Source organism: Equus caballus, chromosome 14 (assembly GCF_041296265.1).
Source record: "Equus caballus isolate H_3958 breed thoroughbred chromosome 14, TB-T2T, whole genome shotgun sequence".
Taxonomy (NCBI): Eukaryota; Metazoa; Chordata; class Mammalia; order Perissodactyla; family Equidae; genus Equus; species Equus caballus.
Window position 1 is genome coordinate 86,324,635 of NC_091697.1, and position 20,358 is coordinate 86,344,992.

General features: G+C 43.8%; 1 protein-coding gene across 3 annotated transcripts in view; it reads right to left on the minus strand.

Moving 5' to 3' along the window:
* Window positions 1–2,796: 2,796 nt before the first annotated feature.
* The window catches only part of RGMB (repulsive guidance molecule BMP co-receptor b), a 28,072-nt gene continuing 10,510 nt past the window's right edge, over window positions 2,797–20,358 (minus strand). For all 3 annotated transcript variants that reach the window (XM_023617932.2, XM_070233252.1, XM_070233251.1), the window contains 2 exons: window positions 19,510–20,018; window positions 2,797–6,257 (listed from right to left, as the gene is read on the minus strand). In XM_023617932.2, coding sequence (XP_023473700.1) covers window positions 5,589–6,257; window positions 19,510–20,018 — 1,178 coding nt within the window. In that variant the 3' untranslated portion in view covers window positions 2,797–5,588. The remainder of the gene's footprint in view (window positions 6,258–19,509; window positions 20,019–20,358) is intronic.

Below are 20,358 nucleotides of genomic sequence, written 5' to 3' on the forward strand. Positions count from 1 at the left end.
AGCACCGTCTGCACTAGACTGTGCTAAGAACTTTAGATGTGGTAACACATTTAATTCTCACAATGAATGTTTGAGGTGTGAAGTTCTATTAAGAGCTCCAGTTTAAAGATGACAACATGGCTTGGCACGTCTAAGGTGACACAACTAGCAAAGTGGGTGGATTTGAACTCAGACCTGTGAGATTTCATAATCCATAATCTTGAACACTATGCTACCTCCTCTAAAGTAGACTATAGAAAATAAATATTTACACACAAATGAACCCTTAATAATGGTCCTGTGGCCTAAAATGGAATCAGTATGCATTCTATATTTGTCATTCCGATTTGTGAGCTCTTCCTGTCCTCTTGCTCCCCAGATAAACTTTCGCCTCTTTCCCAACCTCTAAATCCCACCCAAATTTCCAGTTTGACAGGACACGGAGAGTCTTATATTTTGTGCCATCCCAAGTTGTTTCACTGCTCTTTCCTCTTCCTTCCCAAGAAGGAAGATGAACATTCAGTTGGGCGGTGACAATGGCCCAGAATCCATCCCTTGTACTTAGAGGAAGTCAATCGATAGCTCTCCCTACTGTCCTTACTTCACCGAAGGCCAACAATGTGCTAATGGCACTGCTATTTGCCAGCTCAAAAGAGGGTCTTGCTAGAAAATAAACTTATTGTGTCCCTCCCCTCCCCGTCAGTACCTCCTACCTTACTGCTCCCCGTTAGAAGGCTGCAGAAGCTCTTTGCACTGTCAAATAGCACCATCTTCCTTGTCAGTGCAACGTTATTGATTGAGATAATTCTGTTTTTTTAAAACGTCACTTGGTGGCAGGTGCAATTCCTACTCGGCTAATACAGGTGTGGTTTGGTCTTGTATATTCAATCCGGTAGCAGAGGGCCTTTTTTTCCTTCTGGAGTCGGGAGTTTTCATTATTGAAATAAAAAATGAATCACAGAACTGTTACCCATGAAGAACTCTCAGTGAGAAAATATCGCCTTGTTGCTTTCTTCTTGCTGGAGCCTGATGGATCTACTTTAACGTATTTTAGTTGCCTGGACTGGTTTATTCCATTTGTTTGAACATCATTCTAATGAGGCCCAGGGCATACATTCCATCTCTGGAGATCTTTTAGTGTGCCCTCCTGGACCCTGGATGCCCTGGTCTCCTTGTAAATCTGCGCACTGCTCACAAGGGAGAGGAAACACAAAGACATCCCTACTCCAAGCACGTACCTCACAGACGTCAAATTTTGGGTACAAAGGAGGAGTGTATATTCTATTATTTAGTTGATAGTGTCAAACATCTTGCTTACTAGAGGTACTTGGGAAAAGAAGAGCAGTAAATTCAAAGGAAAATACCATCTAAATACAATCATGTGTCACTTAACAATGGGGACACGTTCTGAGAAATGCAACATTAGGCAATTTCGTCACCGTGTAACATGATACAGCGTACCTACACAAACTTAAATGGTATAGTATACTATACACCTAGGCTGTGTGGTACTAACCTTAGGGGATCACCATCATATATGCAGTCTGTCGTTGACTGAAACGTCATTATGTGGCACATGACTAATAATGGTGCAAATATGACTTGTCCATTTGGAAGACATACAGAAAATGGATGGAAGCAGAAACAACATGGTGAGCCAGGCAGTGAAATGAAAAACTGTGAACTGCTTCCTCTTCCTTGAACATCTTGCTTACATTCTCTGTGAGGGAAGGAGATGTTCCTTGGTTCACGTACAAATAGACATTTGTTTATAGGAACAGGGGAAAAAACTGTAGCAAAGTATCTTTGCTCAGAAAGGACTGCAGCAATCCAAGACTGTTATTCCAGCTGATTCCAGGCAACAGAATGCTGCCAAATGCTGTGGCTACCAAAAAAAAAAAAAGAAAATCACAATTCTTTGGGTTTGTTAAAATCACTGTTTGCTGTTTAAGACAATGAAGACTTCCCCTTGAGATTTTTGAAAACTTTTGCAAGTTTCAATCCCTGAAAAGCTAGAGGTCTAGACATGAATAGCGCATACTGAAGAATTTTTGCCTTTTAAGCATAGACTTCATTGTATGTAGATGACTTCTTAGTGTTCATTCAGTACAGACATAAGCACCAGGTACTCAGTGGCTCTATGACTGTCAGCCTATTTTGTGGGTTCAGCTGACATAACTTTCCTTTTTCATTTTTCTGAACTGTTACACGTAAGCACGAAGAGTGAGGACCAAGCTTTCTATTGAGGAAATGATTCGTAGGTTTCCCCCAGTCAGAACTCGCTCCATGTACATCTCCCTGGTAGCAGTAACAGGGCTTTCCTGTGCCTTCAGTTTGGGTTCAAGTCTTTTTCAAGCTTTTCTACCCTTTGGCATGTTTCTTGAACAAAGACCCAGCTGTGATCTTGTAACGTCTCTTTTTAGAACACCCAAGAAGTGGGGATGTCCAAGTTTCCAAAGCCAGAAAATCCTGCCCCCAAGACCCTCCCCACCAGGAGCAAGTTGCTGCAACCCATGTGGCCCAAAAAACCAAAGTGCAGGCCCCACGTCTGCACGGGACTGAAGCTATTACCAAAGACAGACCTTTGGGATAATACCAGTGGACCCGTCTCACAGACACTTATTTGCAATTGCTTACAATTTAAAAAGGAAAAAGTATAGTAGTGATATAGTTTAGAAAATCAGTGAGTCTGCGGGCAGGTGGTGCTACTTCTTGTCAGTAGCCATAAAGGACTTTGCACGAACATGCCCTCACTTTCTTCTGCTCCTGTGTTTCCCAGCTCTTCCAGCAGGTGTCACTATAATCACAGAACAAACATTCCACAGCATGGTAGGTAACTTTATTTTTCTAGCATAATAATTTAAAGTATTTACACACTGCACACTCACTGTTTTACACAGATACTTATTCATATACCTATGAGCCACATCTAAAGGTTTCTTTGCAAAGACTCGACACACGGCAGGGTGGGGCAGGGGGGGACAGGGTTCCAAGCATAACAAAGGACAAAAAAATGTTCTGAGTCTTTTAAAGACAGCCATGTGGAGCATCTGTGAAAACCAGTGTTTTCCCCAAAGTTTTAAGCTCCCCTGGGAGACCTCTGAACAGCTACAGCCTATCCATGTGTTGATACTACCCAAAACTCTTCTGATTAAGGAAGATTTCAAGAACAAACATGTGCAAGTAGCATTTTCCCTAGAAAAGAAACAGGAGAAAACAAACCTGGCCCTTCTCTAAAGAAATACCTGTATTTCTGAAACAGTTATCTGTGGGGACTGTAAATGTTGTACAGGGACACTGACCATAACAGGAGAATAGCTAAATACACTGGTACTAATACTAGTGACATAGGATGCTTTTAAGCATCCTTCCTAGCTAAATGTTATGGCAAAACCACCCAATTTTCTCTTCCCAACTATTAGTAGTGGTGGTTGTTTTGCTCTCCCTGAAAAGGACAAAGGTATATTAATTATATACACTCTAAATCCAGATACGGTAGAAATTTCTACTATTGTTTTTAGTTCACTTTTATACTATTTGCACAAAAATAGTGGTTAGAAGTACCCTAAATATTTTTCCTCCTTCGTTCTACTTAATTACATAACGAAATTGCTAACTAACTATAGCTTCTGAACCCGGCACGTGGTTCCATAGAAGAAAAGCAGCCGCAGTTCAGAGCTGATGGCAGGCAGGCTCCTAGTCCAGTTTTGAGAAAGGATAACAGGTTTAGGTTTCAACTCTCTGGTGTTGCATCTCTGTCGAATAAGAAGCAAGATGCCATCATGATTTTCCCAGACGGGCCAAGATTCTTCTCTTATATACCAGGAGGTAGAGGGGTTTGCCACCTCTACATGAACCCACAGCTCCATCCTGTGACTGGATGACGGATCAATTCACTAAGACATTGAACTTCACAAAACGACATCCTCTTTTCCCGCCAGTTTGGGCCTCTGGCAGCACCACTAATCAATGGCACAAGACAAAAGGAAGAAATTCTGGCCAACTAAAACTAAGCACAATTTTGACAACTATGGTAGTCAAATTACTATGTTATCGAAAGTTCATTAACTTTTGTTCGCATTTACGTAAACTTGATTAAGGTAAAGTACAAACTGGATCACTTCTTCTGGGAACCAAACATTTACATTTTAGATAGAACAATATAAACCTACCTATCCTGGAGGTCACTTTCTCAGTTACCGTTGCCTTTTGTGGGTGATGGTTTCCTTTAGCAACGGGGTGCCAACAATGGGATGGAAGAGGCAAGGAGATATTTTACTTTACAGGGATTTCACCAAGTTACGTGAGCAACTGACAAAATAATATTCACCTACAGAGGATAAGAGGCAGAGAATCTGATCAGAGAGAGCGAGCAACATGGCTCAGTGAGGATTAACCAGCACCCAGAGTCAGCCGCACGCTGAGTCAGGCCAGGGAGCCTTTCTGTCATTAACCCCTTCCATCGTGCATACAGACAGGCCAGAGACTGTGATGAAGATTCCGGTATGGAGGGGAAGGAAGAGCAGAAAACTGTGACAGGCTCTGGGCCTCAAGGTTGAAGAATCTAACAAACCCCCATACCTGGGGTCAAAGGTGAGGCTGAGGGGGGCGTACTGGGGGTGAGGACAGGGAACAGTGTGTTTCTGGGCCCAAACAGCCAAAGAGGAGAAAGCTAAGAACATGACACAAATTATAGAGAGAAGAGCAAGCCATGACCACGAAATTTATGATTTTGTGTCTTATTTGTTCAATGCAGAATAGAGTTAAAAGAGGGAAAAACTAGTTTAAACAGGGACATGTGGTGAGAAAAAGACCAAGAGCTACTTACTGGGGACTAGCAAAATGCCTGGTATTTATCTATGAAATTGCCATCACTGGCCCCTTCTGACCTACAAAAACAGCAGTTTCATATAGTTCAACCTAAAATACCACAAGTGCTCAGATCTAGCAATCCTAGTTAATAAGAACTATAGTAATATTCTCCCTACTCTCTGATGAAGTGGCAGCTGTTAGAGTGGAGAGGGCTCCTTAGAGATCAGTGTTTAACAGAGCCCAAAGCACCTGTAAGGGGGAGTGAACTAGCCCTCCAAATCGAGGGAGGGCACAGGGGTAAGGACCCACCCCATCTGAAGGAACGAGGCAGCTCCATCAGGAGGTGCCAGTGAAAGCTGCCACCACGGCACGTCAGTAGCAACGGGAAAGGGTAGGAGGGGACAGCCAAGAACAGCTACAAACAACGTCACCGGTCATCTTCCAATGGGACGCTGTGTATGACGTCTGTGTATATGTACTATACGTACTAACCAGGTACACACATAAATATTTAATATATAAAAAATAAAGTGCTTTCTAACAGGTCCCAGGCAGGGACATTATAAAACATTTCACAAAACTGCAAAACAAAATCGATACAATCAAAGAACACTACATCCAACGTACATGGAAACAGTCAAGCACAATATGTACAATCTGGTGGGTGTCCCAGGACCAACATCCTGTCATATACATGGTATATACATATATACTCTTTTACTCAATATATTATGACAATATATATTTTAAAATTTTGTTATAGACAAAAAAATAAAAAACAAAACAAAAGACAACCCCTACAAAAACACAATAAGGATCAAGCATGTGAGTCCTAGACTGACGGACAAACGGCTGCCTCCCCGGGGAGTCCCACGGCTGCTGCTTGGGAAAATGTGCCAGCGTTCCTTTCTTGGGTGCAGCGCCTCCACGTCCTCCAAGGCACTGTGGGCTGCGGCGGTGAAGTTAGCATCACCAGTGGTGAGCAGGTCAAAGACACAGGACTGGAAATAGATGTCCTTCACTGGCATCTTCTCGTGGCATTGAGCGTTGGCAGTCTCCAGTGTGTAGCCAGGCCAGGCCTGCGTCAAGGAGGTGCGGGGTAGGGTGTGCCCCAGGATGGCGGACACCTGGCCCTGCCCATCATCAATGCGCTCGCCCAGGGGGCAGCCGTTCACACACAGCTGCAGGTCCTGGCTTTCCTCGTAGGACATGGCCAGGTCTTCGGGCATGCGGATGGCGAGGGTCAGGTAGCGACCCAGCTGCCGCACAAACACCGTGGTTCCTATGTAGCGGGCGTGCATCTCCACGTAGCGGCCACTCTCCCTCTCCACGATACGCAGGCTCTTGGTGTCGCCGTCCCCACCACTGGTGCTGCCATCCACAAAGGCAGCTGGCAGGTCATCTGTCACAGCTTGGTATACTTTCTGATCTGTACACTCGCGGTGGGCTTTGAAGATGATCGTGATCTGTGGGAAGGAACATGTACAAAGTTTAACACGATGGGAGGGGAAGCAGACGGTGTCTCCCTCTGCAGCAAGAGCTCCCCTCCATTCTGGAGGCCACGGCTAGAGAGAGAATCTTCCAACTCAGCCCATTTGCTACTGTCTCACAAAGGAGTGGCATCAATGTTAGGGAAAATAAAAAGTCCTCTGTATTAAGAAATTTTAACACAAATCCAGGGAATGCGCATCAGGAAAATTTTTTTTCTTTACTTTCCTAAGACAGAACAGTGTTGCTGTTGGAAAATCGGCAATTTTTACTGATAATTTATATCTTGTTTCTCTCCAAAAACAGATGAGCCATAGTACAGCCCTGAGGAAAAAAAAAATTCCTTTTGTTCCTGCACAAACTTTAAGGAGCTTAATTAACAATATACCTACCAGAGCTCTGATTTCTAAAAAGATTCTTCGTTGGATTATAAAACCATATCCCATGAGTCATCACTACGACTTACTTACTACCAGTGAGGGTCGAAGCAGAGAGTTGAGGAGGGGGCCACTCCAGCAACAGCCACCAATCGTGGGCCTCAGGAAAGATTTCTCCAAGTCTTTTAATCAAATGTTTCACATGACTGGCTAATCCCGGTGACAGGGAAGTCACTTGGCAAACAGAGCTCCCAAGCGCTGGCAGAGAATAAATACCCTAAACCTAGTTACAGCAAATGTTTTCCCCAAACAGCACCATGGCCCTTGAACTCCTCAGAAATTTCCTCCCCAGCCAACTCTCAATTCTCCAAATTAAGCAGACAATTCATGGAGAAAAAACTACTGATAATTCAAAAGCTTCCCTTTAGTGAACCCGTTTTCTTTCCTTAACTAGAAGAACGACAAAAACCCTGAACCTTCACACACCTTTGCCTCCAACATACTCAACATCTCTGGCACAAGTGGTGGAAGGAAGTTGACTACGAAGAGTCAGGGCCTTCTGGGTCACACAGGTGGGAAAATTGTCCCAAAGGAAAAAAAAAAGACTACATTTCGAGATTTGTGTTATTGTCAGTAACTGAGGTAACAGCTTATTTTCCTTTCTTCTTGAAGAAGAAAAAAAAGATCAGGTGACTTCAGTCGAGGAGGAAGGTAGACAGGCCAAAGGCTCTACAAATTACTCTGGATGACGGAAACCATCCACCTCCTGCAAGGGAACTAATCAAAACAATAGACCCTTGTGAAAAAGCCCAGCAAATGCCCTGCCCCCTCCCTGCCCCTCTCTCTACAAGCCCTCACCACCACCCTCAAGTTTATGTCTGAAGTTTTTTTCCCCAACGCGGCCAGCATTTGCTCACACTATTTAATTCCACATGTTCCCACTGGTGTTACTTGACTGGAATTTTCCAGCCATTTCATTTTACTTCAGCCAGTTATAAAGCCAGATCTGAACCAGCTGCACTGTAGCAACTGGCTAAATTCATATCCGTTGTTTGCAGCTGCAACTAAGAGCCAGACAATGTACTATGAAAGCGCTTGGTTTTCTCCCTTCCTAATTATCCTGAGCCACAATTTAATTTCACTACCAGCCTTCTCACATTTCAACACCTTCTTAACAACCCTAAGGAGGTGTACCAGAGATGATTTCAGGAAATTTGTTGTGCATCCAACCATAGGACTTTCCAGAGTGAATGGGATTTGGAGCTAGATATCTAATGGGACTATAAAATAGATTTATTTGGTGGCTCTAAAGACAGTTTGACAAGGCTTTTTTAAGGCAGGCTAGGATTCCTTGGAAGTAAAAAGATTAATTCAAGTAAATTCTGCACCTGAAAGTTGAACGTTTATACAGATGGCTAAAAAAGACTTAGTAACAGGCTTTTCATACAATCACTGTCCTCATTTTCAACCAGAACGTTCACTCAAAGATTAAACAAACTCTTCTACAACAGCTAAGCAATTTGTCTTTCTAGTCTAACAAACCTCAAATTTAAACCAACTTGGCATTATTTGCAGGAACTCAGTGCTTTTTTATCCACCTTAGGAAAAACAAGGAGGAATTAGTTTTGTTGGGACAACAAAGCAGAGAGATCCAATTCCAAACAAGTCTCCGAAAAGGCGAGTGAGGGTCGCCGTGAAGATGAGATCGCTCCCCACGTCTCACCAAACCTCTGCTGTTTTCATAAAGCTCACCAATTCCAGCTGAGGAGTCCAACACCTTGCAAATGACTGTCCTCCGCCACGTCTTGACACTACTAGTAACTCCCACAAATCTAGAAGACCACGGAAAACGCAGAGCTTGACCTCTGTACTAGTACCTACACTTACAGATTATTTCAGTTTACCTAACAGATTTTGCCTGTCTGTCCAATTTTCTAGGAGTGATTTTCTCTCTGAGACAATGAAGCTGATATTTCTCTCACTGCTTCTCTTTTGGGTGAAATAATTCTCATGGAGCATGGATAGAATTAGCCCTTGATTCAAAATGCTAAGGACCATGAATCCATCTCAAAGCATGACAGGAGTTTCCTGAGTGGTCTTCTGTAGTTTAAGCGTGTACTGAAGTGGCATCTACAGATAGAATCCATGTAAATGCAGAAAACACCGAGAACAGTTTCACATGACTTCGGTTTTATAACGCAATATCATTCCTCGTACTAGTTACAACACAAGCTCTTAAAGAGAGAGCACTCAACCATGAGGGCCAGAAATTCTTTTTCAGATTCTGTCTCCCTTTTCAGAAAAACAAAATTTATTCATTCTTCATAATTCTTACTTTAAAAAAATTCAAAATTAATTGGAACTTTTGTAAATTCCAAACATTTCAAATTTCCAACTAGCAGCTATCAGAGGGTAAAAACAGGATATTCAAAATTGTATTTTAAAGCTCTGGAACAGATAATTTAAAAATACCAGCTATGCTGCATACTCCCCTCCCCATGAACTGATCCATATGCTGTAATAACTCAATTTGGCACATCTGTTCTATGCCACACCATTCATTATTGATGGATGGAATTTCTGTGCATTTAAAACATCAATGCCTTTTGTTAAACCTCCCCCACCCAGTCCCTCTCAACCCCCACCTCAGACAAACTACTCCAGTTCTCCTCATTCATTTTTAATGTTTCACTCTCTGAGATCTTTACCACCCACAAGGGCTATTAGGAAGAGAAAGATACAGCTACAAATCAACCCTTCCACGTGGAAAGGGCAATAAGGATTTAAGGTTTGCTGTGAAATATCAAAATTTAGAGACACCTGCTTCCCCTTTCCACCAGGAAAGAAAACACATTAAATGAAAACAAGGTGGTCAACAAAGAAAAAAACCCAGGCACCGCCTTGCCAACACGCAGACACAGCTTCCCAGGTCCGGACAGCCTTGCAAAGCGCTGCAGAGAGGTCTTCAAACAGCAGAATTCCCCCAGGACTGCACTTAACTATTCGTTCTTATTGTATTTTGGAAGAAACATTTATCGGCGTTTAATCAGGCCATTTGGCACTGCAAGTGCAGGATCTTACTGGAATCCTCAAATACCAGCACTGGCCTTTTAGATGGAGGACCTCACAGCTTGTAACACTGGACCAGCAAACCAAACTGAAATACGCACAGAAATTATCTTGGAACACAGGGAAATTCAATTCTGATTATGTACCTGGTTAAAGTCCTGCCTGTGTTAAAGGAAGCTAAAAAACTTTTTATTTCATATAATTAGCGGATACATCTATTTCATCAGATCTTCTGGACGAAATGATAGGTTGAAGAACCAGGCGACTTTCAGGGAGAATAAGAGAACACCGTGCTCACGCCCCTTTTACTCTTGCACGGGTAAGTGCAGACACCCCTCCCACAAGAGCACATGCTCCAAAGAGGAAAACCGTGCGCACGCTCTATCTCCAGCTCTGAAAGTCTTCATCTTTACTTCTCAAAGTCCGTTTTTCTAAATGTTGAGAAGTCAGAGCCTAGGAAGCTCTGAAGCACCAAAAAGAAGCCGAGGCCTTGCAGGCACCTTCCTTGGAGCGTCTTCCCTGGTCCCAACCCTGCCCTGCCAGTGTACCCGGAAGTGTGGCTCTCGGAAGCCGGAAGCGCGGACCACGCTGGAGCAGAGCTACCCATCGCGGCTTTGGTTACATAAGGCTGGGGAGACCCATGTCTCTCTCCCCACTTTGTGCAGCAGGGGGAAAAAAAGCATATTAGCTAGAATAATTTTCTGCCTAGAATAAATTTCTGTCTGAACAATTTCATAAAAAAAGCCACGAGAGTATTTATATGTACCATATTTAAGAAAAAATGTTGGGCTGGGATATGATTCATGTCATTGATAATTTTCCTGAAAAATTAAGGGGAAAAACATCTGCTAGGAAGGTGTGAACTCCATGAACTGGAATGTAATTTTATAATCACTACTCAGTCTATATATCAAATATCTACCTACAGGAAGGCTGAACTTAAAGACCTACAAAAGCGTATTTTGTTAAATAATTTTATTGGGCTAGGACAAGATACTAACAGTAAGACAGTACATCTCTTTAAGAGGAAGGAGGCAGATTAAAAATCTTGCCCTAGATTCCTTTTAGGGCTTGATACGAGACTGTAAGAATCTACTGCCTTCAGAAGAGGTATCAAAATAGGTTTCTCTACTCTCCAGTTTTTTCCACAGGGCTCTGTTCTAGGAGCACTTACAGGATCCCAGAGAAATGGAATGGATCAGCCTTATTTATTCTTCAGTGTTGCCCTAGGTAATACATGCAGGAACAGGGGCTGCCTTGGCTGCTGCAGGGGTACTTGGCAGCAGACGCAGAAAGAAGAAACCAAACCAGAGGGGAAGGACACCCACAGCTGAGGCTGCTAGGGTGGTCCGGGGAGAAGCATGAGGCTCACTGGCTGGAAAGAGCATGCAAGAGTGAAAGGGAAGCAGGCCCAGGGATGACACATAAAAGGGACAGGCACAAAAATGCTGACTGCCAAAGAGTAATTTCTGTACACTTACAACTAGGAAGGCTGCAAGTATAAATAGGCTCAGAGACAGGGAAGTTGGCCAGCTTCCTTGTACAGACCAGAGGAACGCTGTGCTGAGTGTGAGGAGGAAAGGCCGCCAGTCCTTAAAGGCTTAGCCACTCCGAGAACTGCACAGGGAACTTCTTGTCTGTTTGTTGGGTTCAGACTATGCATTATGAGGAGGCCAGCAAAGACAGGAACTCACCATGAAGTCAGGCCTGTCTGGACAGCATTACCAACCTAGGATGCCACTGTGCTTCAGACCGGAGCCTAAAAATATTGTGAAAGATGAGAGCCAGGGCCGGAGGCAGGAACTCTAGGGGCAGGAATCTGCACTGGCAGGTCTTGCCTTCAGTGATCTCCCTCCTCATGGCCGGAGGGGGCAGGGCTAGAGATCCAGAGGCCCTAGCAGGACCTGGGGCAAATGATCTGGGCCCAGGCTTAGCACAGCTGTTCCCCAAACCCATGGGAATTAGGCAATCACAGCCTCTTTGATCATTTTTCAGTTTTCGGAGGTGATTTAAAAAGTGAAAAGGCTTGCATGTCTTTCACACTCTGTCACTTCTAGGTTCAATTTCAAGTCCCCAGGGCTACTGAAGGAAAAAAAAAGCCCACTCAGGAATGAGGTGGTTAGAGGTGGTGAACACATATTTCACGAAGCCAGTTAACTGGAATGCTCCAAAACAATATCCTTCTGTCTTCATTTTCCTGAGGCAGGGAGGTGGGAAGACAGCAACACCACACAAGCACATGCGTGTACGTACGTGCATACTCACACACACCTTGAACTGGAAAGATTAAACCCTGACCTCCATTTCAGGAGCACGTGCAGAGCAGATGAGAAGTTAGTGTTCAAATGCTGTCATATCAGTTCCCTCCACAGTACACAAGCGACGTTCTAACACTGGAAGAACCCCACCAGAATTAGCCAAAGTTCTTTTGGCTCCAACTCGTAAAATAACCAACAAAATGGGACATGAAGAACTCCTTTCTCCATAGACCTAAAGTTCTTTCTGGACCCAACATCGCCAGGTTTTCACTGCAAGGCTGTCCAGTTAAATTATCTATGTCGGAGGAGTGTTGTTGCTCCTGTTAGTTATCACTTAGTGACAAGTTGAGCAGTTCCAACAGTCCTTGAGTTACCCCACCCACGAGAACACAAAATGCAAAACAGTGGAAGAGCAAGTTCTACTGCGGTCAAAACAAATAAAGGCGAAATGGGTAAGGGAGCATTTTTCATCGTTCAACACTGTAGGTAACCCTTTTCACATGCCACATTCTGCACAGGCAGCAATTGTTTGGTTAGCATTAATTGAAGCCAACAAGTAAAGTACCAACTACCCAATGTTTCCTTCTCGCCCCTTCCTCTCAAAATGTTGACTCAAAGAAAATGTAACCGGGTGGAGAGAGACATTTGGAAACGTGACAGGAAAACAAGTTCTAACTCTCCACTGTGTATCAGACTTGGCCTCGTGCCTCTGGTTTAAAGTATGGAGGAGTGCAGATTTGTTTTAAAGCAGCAGAGGCCCACAGCACTCGCATGGAATCCCGCCTGGCTTGGGCAGGTGCTGGGTTAACTGCACTTACAAATGGGGGATGTGGAGGTCCCCTCCTCCTTCCAAACCACACCTGGGACAGAGGGAGTGGCACAGTTAGGGAGATTCAAAACGCAGGACTTAGAAGATATGCAGATACAAACTTTATACAGTTTTAGACGGTTTCTAATATCATCTTCTGTCTCTTTACTCCAGAGAATAGAAAGGAAGATGGTAAAAGACTCATTTCCCAGAGTATCTGAATGTGCACAGACCATATAAGGGGTACTGTGTTTGGAAAGTACAGCACAAAGAGTAACCAAGGTAGGCCCATTCGTCTTACAAAATGATCTGTCACACTTTTAGATACATCATACAGCTAATAATTTCTCCTTCTGCTTTCTTTCCCCACATCCATTCGGAAATCCTTTCACCTCCAGGCAATTTGCTGAAACTATATGAAGCAACGGTGAGTAGTTCCTGGGCCTAAGACCTTATAATCCAGTACAAACAAGAGCTATGCAGGAAACAGAAAAGGACAAATGAGAACACCACCACCTGAAACTATAGATTTTTTCTGCTCTTCTAAAAACTATTCTTTAATGTTTCAATATTATTTCTACAATAAACAAATTCAGGGGGGATAAGGATATCTAAGACATGCTTTCATGTGTTTTAAAGATGAGATGAAACTCTGATAGTCAAATTCTAGAGAGCCTTTTGATATTAAATCAAAGTCCAACAACCACTCAAAAGTAGCAGCCAGGGTTCCAGACCCTGCTAGGTCATACGGGAGTGAGGAAGTGAGGGTGCAGGTGGGGGCCACCTTGCCTATGCGAGGTGGAAAGGGAGACTGTGCCAAATACCAGGGGGAGGGGTGTCCCTGGGTACCTGCAGCCCATCCCCTGGCCCACTCTCCTGGCCCTTCCTGACACCTGGGACAACTTGCTAAGTAGCAGCACTTGGAACCAGCTTATGAATGCAGGCCACCAATGTTCTAAAAAGAAACCCTAAAAATGGCTTGGTTTTTTTTTTTGAGGAAGATTAGCCCTGAGCTAACATCTGCTGCCAATCCTCCTCTTTTTGCTGAGGAAGACTGGCCCTGAGCTAACATCCATGTGGATCTTCCTCTACTTATATGTGGGACACCTACGACAGCATGGCTTGCTAAGCAGTGCCACGTCCGCACCCGGGATCTGAACCGGGGAACCCCAGGCCCCCAAAGCGGAAAGTGCAAACTTAACCACTGCGCCACGGGCTGGCCCCTAAAAATGGCTGGTTTTACACACAATCTCCACAATTCCCCACTGACTGCTGCAAATCTTAGTTACAGGCTTAGACTGAGGCAGAGATTGCCTTCACCTCTGCATCTCCCTCACACAGTAGGCCCTTTAATGCTTGGTGGTTCAAATGTAGCACCAAGTTAATTATACATTTTATCAGAGAAATGATTACACTGAGCAGGGAGCTGTAACTACAAACCTCTCTCCTATTCTGTTCCCCAGTATGCTTCAACCAGTCATAACTTTTCAGCATTTTTGCAAAACAAGAAGGACCATCACAAGAAGCAGATCTTAGAGAGATGGCAAGAATTATCTGCAACACAGATGATCACAACAATATAAAGACCAGTCTCAGATTTTAAGGATTAGTTACAATCCTCAAAGAATCTCTGGAAGGAAAAGGCCCTGTATGTTTAAAGAAAATACTGTGTCCCTTCCATAACACCACTGCATGCAAGAATGGTGTCCAGATATTCCAAACACAACCCTGCTGATGGGAGGATGAGCATCTTTCTCAGTCCACCGTGCAGCTCCCAGTTTCTCTGTAAAGACACTAGAAACATAACGGGCTACAAAAACTTGGCTACAAAACAAATGCACTAGGTCTGGGGTCAAGAGAGGTCAGACTTCCAAACCTTGATGCAGAGAGATGCTTAAAATGGCAGGTGAAAGCTTCTGCAATGCAGGCACACCTGGCTCTTATTTTGAGACCAGAAAATGATCGAGAACACTGGTTTACATGCCCATATTCTGTCTGGAACAACAGTTACATGCTAGGTGACATCAGAAAGGAGGACTACCCAACTCATGCTCCAGCAGCCTATCGCAAACAGTGTTTCATCACGAGGGACCCTGGGTTATAGAGTTTGAGGAATACAGTAAGCAAGAAAGAACCGAATGAACTAAGTCTCTCTATATCTCTAGTCTCATCCACCCATAGAAGTTTTTAGGAATTTCCCAGGAAGGAGCTAGAGTTTGAGAATTAGGATAATTATGGGCTTTAAAAACTATATAGATACCTGATGAGCAGGGCCTCTTCATGCTTTGGACAGGCGCTGAGTGCTACTGCCCGTGGGGTTACCAGGAGTTGACGGCCCATGGCAGCAGCAAGAACCACTGAGGCACCTGAGAGTGCCCCCTCACCTGGCCGACAGTCATCTGGCTTGTCAAGCACAAAGAACACATCTCCTTCCCAAATGCAAACTGCCTTAAGCTAAACCGCCTTCTCTCACTAAAGGGTGAAGCATGGAAAAATCTGAGGCAGAAAATCTACAAAAGGACTTGCTGTCATCCCCACTCTCCCCTCCTCCTTACAATTCTGTTTCACTGAAGCTGAGAATAAGGTAAGAAAGTTAGAGTGATGGAAAAGGACACAATTACATTAAAACAAAAGGAAAAATAATGCAAAGGTATTCAAATTACTTGTAAAGAATAATTTTAAAAATATTGCTATTGTGGGGCTGGCCCCGTGGCCGAGTGGTTAAGTTCGCGCGCTCCGCTGCAGGCGGCCCAGTGTTTCATTGGTTGGAATCCTGGGCGCGGACATGGCACTGCTCATCAAACCACGCTGAGGCAGCGTCCCACATGCCACAACTAGAAGGACCCACAACGAAGAATGTACAACTATGTACCGGGGGGCTTTGGGGAGAAAAAGGAAAAAATAAAATCTTTAAAAAAAAAATATTGCTATTGTTTAGGTGTGCAACAAATACATTCCTGACATTTTCTGGAAATGGAATCATTTTAAATACACCTGAGAGACTGGCGATTTTAATATATGCTACTAGGAATACATTTGTAAAGTGCAGAATCCTTTCATAAAATAATTTATGACCGGAATCACCTTCTGTAATTATGGCATATACAAACCCTTACTGAGTCCTCTTAAACAGAGATCCACGGACACAGAGAATAAAGTAAACAGGAGTTGAGACGGAGGGGCTGGCAAAGAGAATGTGGAAAAGAAGGTTCAGAAGTCAAGCATTCCCACAGATGATCTGGTTTCTTTATCTGTGTGAGGCCCAGGAGAGCTACTGACGTGTCCTCTCTGGAGCCTCCATAGTGTGGGGCCGTGTCCTCCTCCCCAGACAAAAGCTGCTCTTCTTCCCTGCGTAGTCAGCTCTGCCAGTTCTAAGCCCGCCCCTCTCATCCCTCTGCCCCACTGCCTGCAGGCCCGAAGCTGCCTCTCACAACCAAAGGTGGGGAAGATGGCCCAGGGCTGATGTGGATCTCAGCGAGGTGTGTAGGTGGGCCAGAAACCCCTGCGGCTCCTGGGGTGGAGAGATGAAAAACCAGCCCTGGCCTCCCATTTAGGAGCAGACCTACCTGGCAAAGTGGCCAACCCTGCAGACTCCTCCAGAGACAGGGAGCCTGACAGGCTGGCAGGGGGCATAACAGAAACCCAGCGGCCCTGGGAAAGCATACCCACATACACCATGACCAACTGGAAAACCACTCTGTGCTCCCCAGGGGGAGAGGAAGTAGACAGGGGAGATGAAGCCACATGGTCCAGCAATGCAGGCCTCGGTGCCCTAAACTCATGGCTGGCCATGTGGAAAAAGGAAAAGGCTCAGCTAATAAATGGCCCTGTGAGCACAGATGCCTTCATTTTCTTTCATTCTGTTGTTTAGAACTTTTTCCCAGGCTGTCTTTTTGTGACGAGGGAAACGCTAGTACTTAGGGGCAGGCAGACTCGGAACGACAGGCTTGAAGACGGCTTGATCAAGAAGCCAAGCTCCCAGGACTGAGTTGCTGTCTTAGGGACCTCACTGAGCAAAACACTCAGGTCTAGTCCTTTAGGCTCATTGCCGAAGGCAGAGATATGAATGAATGCTTAAATACAATTTCAGTATCACAGTTGGCCAGCCTCTATTATATCATTGGTCAGTCTTTAAATCTAGTGACATCGAGCAGATGGGTCATTAAAAAATGCTTCATCACAAGGATGATCCAGTATCTGCAACGGGTAATGCAGGGTTAGCCAATAGCTCGGCTCTGTATATATAAAGGTCTCATTAAAGCCAGGACTCGTGCAAAAAAACTCTGAAAGGTTTTGCTTTTTTTTTTTTTTAAAGTATTGCAGTAGACATCAAGAAAAAAATCACACCTTTTTTGGAACTTATTTCATACATATTTTGTGCCTCATATTGTTTTTATTTTTATTACCATCATTTTTTCATTGCTTAGACTTTTTTAAAGGTTTTATTTTGGCCCTGAGTAGAAGGAAACTTCACTGCACAGTGTTAGGCCTGTGCTTGGTGTCACCAGCACAGGTCATATCAGCACTGAGATAGGCCCTCAAAAGTAACCTTCCAGATGCTTTAGGGGCTTTGGAGGGAGTCACAAAAAGAAGAAGGAAAAAACAACTACTAGAGGTTGTGAAGCCGTAGAGTAATTTGTTGCTGAACAGCATGGTCACCAGATGTGGGGACGTACTTTCCAACAGTGCAATTAAAGACCAAGCATTCTCATCGTCTGCTTGAATTTATGTCAGAGGACAACTTTCCCCACTCCTTTGTGAAATGGGTGAAACCTTTGATCCCTTCCACACTGAGGGGGAAAACAAAGTCGTTCTTTTCATTCATTTATTTGCTAAAAACTATGACAGATTCAACCACAAGTGAAATGGAATGACCTAAACTACTTCATTGTCAAGTGTTCCATTTATATATTAATACTCATAAAGTAACTGGTTGTCCCCAAATATTTTCACCATCATTGTAGAAAGTATAGAATTTTGAAAGGCTGAATGACAAACAGAGTGACATGTGGTTGGATGGAAGACATGAAAAACAGAACTTTAGGCTTGTGAAAAGAACCACTATTTTCCCATGTACACAGCACTTACCAATCTCAACAGTGGAATTTGTAGGCTACCCTTGCAAGCCCTCAATTATCTGCGTCATCGATGAGGATTTTCTCCATTCCCAATGGAACCGCCTTGTTGAGTTTTCAGGGTTGTTTTCCCAGACTATTCCCAGGTTTTAAGTCCTATGACTGCAGCAATGATGGACTTTGGGCCATAGTTTGTCTTACAACTTCCTAATTGTATAACTGTATATCATAATTCACAGCAAATCTATATTTTAATATACAGACAGGAGAAATTCTTTGCATACTTATAAAAAGCAGAGGAAGAAAAGTTTGAGATGTAGGACTCGGAAAGGCAAGCTGGGGCTTACATTGGGAGTTGAAGTGTAAACATTTTTGAGTTTCCCCTAAGATGTCTAGACCAATGTAACAGTCCTCTTTGTTCACAGTGACGACTTCTAATCTTAGATTTGTCACACCCCTGGGTGTCTCCAGAAATCTCCGGAGGTGTTGTAAAATTCCCTCCACAAAATGCCAAGCAAAATAATTTAAATTCACTTACAAAATACACCACACATGTTTGGAGGCAAGGGAGGGTGTCCCGGAATCAAAAGAACAGTCAGAAGTATTACAAAAGCTTGATCCTTGTCAATTATATTTCAGTTTAAACCAATTTATGAACAGATAAAATAAGGAAAATTAAGCAGATGAGATCGCCTGTATGTGTGATTCTGTGGTGTGGGAGACAAGGAAAGAGCCGGTTACCCGGGACACGATTTTTGTGGAAAACCCTTTTTTGACCTCTGTATTCACTAACGCCTGAATCAGCGCTGACTGGCAACTGGAAACCCAGTTCACAGCTCCTCTCCATCTACTTGCACGAAGACACTGGCACCTTCAAGCTGGCTTAGAGGATCTCCATTCAGCATTAGTTTCTTTAAAACCAACCAACCAACCAAACAAGAGCCACAGACGCTGGCAGCTATGTAGGGTTAGCTTAACTTAACTCTGTCAGCTTTTCCCCCAGGTTCTGACTTAAATTGTTATCTTGAGATTACATGGGGGTTATACATCACTGCTCTGCAATGTCCGATTCTTCACTTCCTTGGTCACCCCTGGTTTAGTAACTAAAACATCACTGTGGGTTTGCCATTGGGAAGCTAGCTTACAGCCACTACATTTTACTATAGCTTCCAAATTTCCAAGAAAACATGCTTCCTGATGGGTTACTGCCCCAGGCTTCACAGCTTTCTTTACTCAGAACACCCACTGCAGCCATCTGATAAATCTGAATGTGGCTTTCTTCAAGAGGAGTCACATATATACGCACTCAAAAAAGACACCACTGAAAAAAAGCACACATTTTTTTCATTAAACAAGGCCTGCCTTTCCCCTAGAGAACTCAATTTCACTATTTACTTTTTATTTTTCATATCATTGTCTACTTACATTTCGACCCCCATTTTACATAAGCTCTAGAATTCCAGAGAGAAATTCCTTACTAAATAATTTTCATTTAATCCTTCATCAACCCTGTTAACTGCTTGCCAAGAACACCAAAAAAAAGTTCCTCTTAAACCAGGGCTTTTGTAACACACTTCAAAAGTTGTCTGAAGAATCAAACACCTGAAAGTTATAAGTAAGAAGAAGGAAAAGACTATACTTGCCTTATTTGTAGCAGTGGCACTGGATCCAGAGACCACGGGGACATTCGTCACTTGAACTGAAAGATAGTTATTGTCTATGAGTGGCCAGGCCCCTTCCACTTTGCACGTCTGGAAGTGATCCTTGAAAGTTCTAAGGTGAGGATCTCCAAACAAGCCACAAAAAAGGTAATTGGGAGGGGTCTGGTCCCCTCCCCTGTGTTCTCTGGCTCCTGTGTGGCTGTGATAGTTACAAGGATCGTGGGTCACTTCGGGGTTGGTAGAGGATGTGGGTCCATCCTTGGAACAGTTCCTCTGGCTCATGAGGTCACTGATACCCAACACAGCAGAATGGTATACCAGGTTGCCACGGCAGGCTTTTGAAGTTCGCTGGGTGCAGCCAGCATAGGCACGCAGGGCCTTGCAAAACTCAGAGTCAAAGCCGTCAATGGCAGAGTTCAGGTGTGAAGTCAGGGACACAAAGTCCGTGGTACATTTCTGGATTCGACATTGGGCTGGCTGTTGGCAGTCACCTATGGGAAGGGAGATAAGACCAGACATTTTTTACACGCTTCATAACTTCCTGAGCTTGGGAAAATGACATTCTCCTCTTGGGACTGTGTGTTCTATTTCATATACTCCTATTTTAAGAAGGCGTTCAGAAATCTGGGTGTCTTGTGCTCTCACAAATTCAGCTAGTGGGAGAGAAAGTGCATGCCGTCAATTAACTTAAAACCTTAAAGCATGGGCCACTGTGAGTGAATATGAGTCTAGTCCAGCATTCTTAGGTTAAAATGACAAGCGAATGGTAAGTGAAGTATTTTATGAACTTTGCCATCGTGTATAGATTTTTGAGAAAGATTCCTTTGCTCT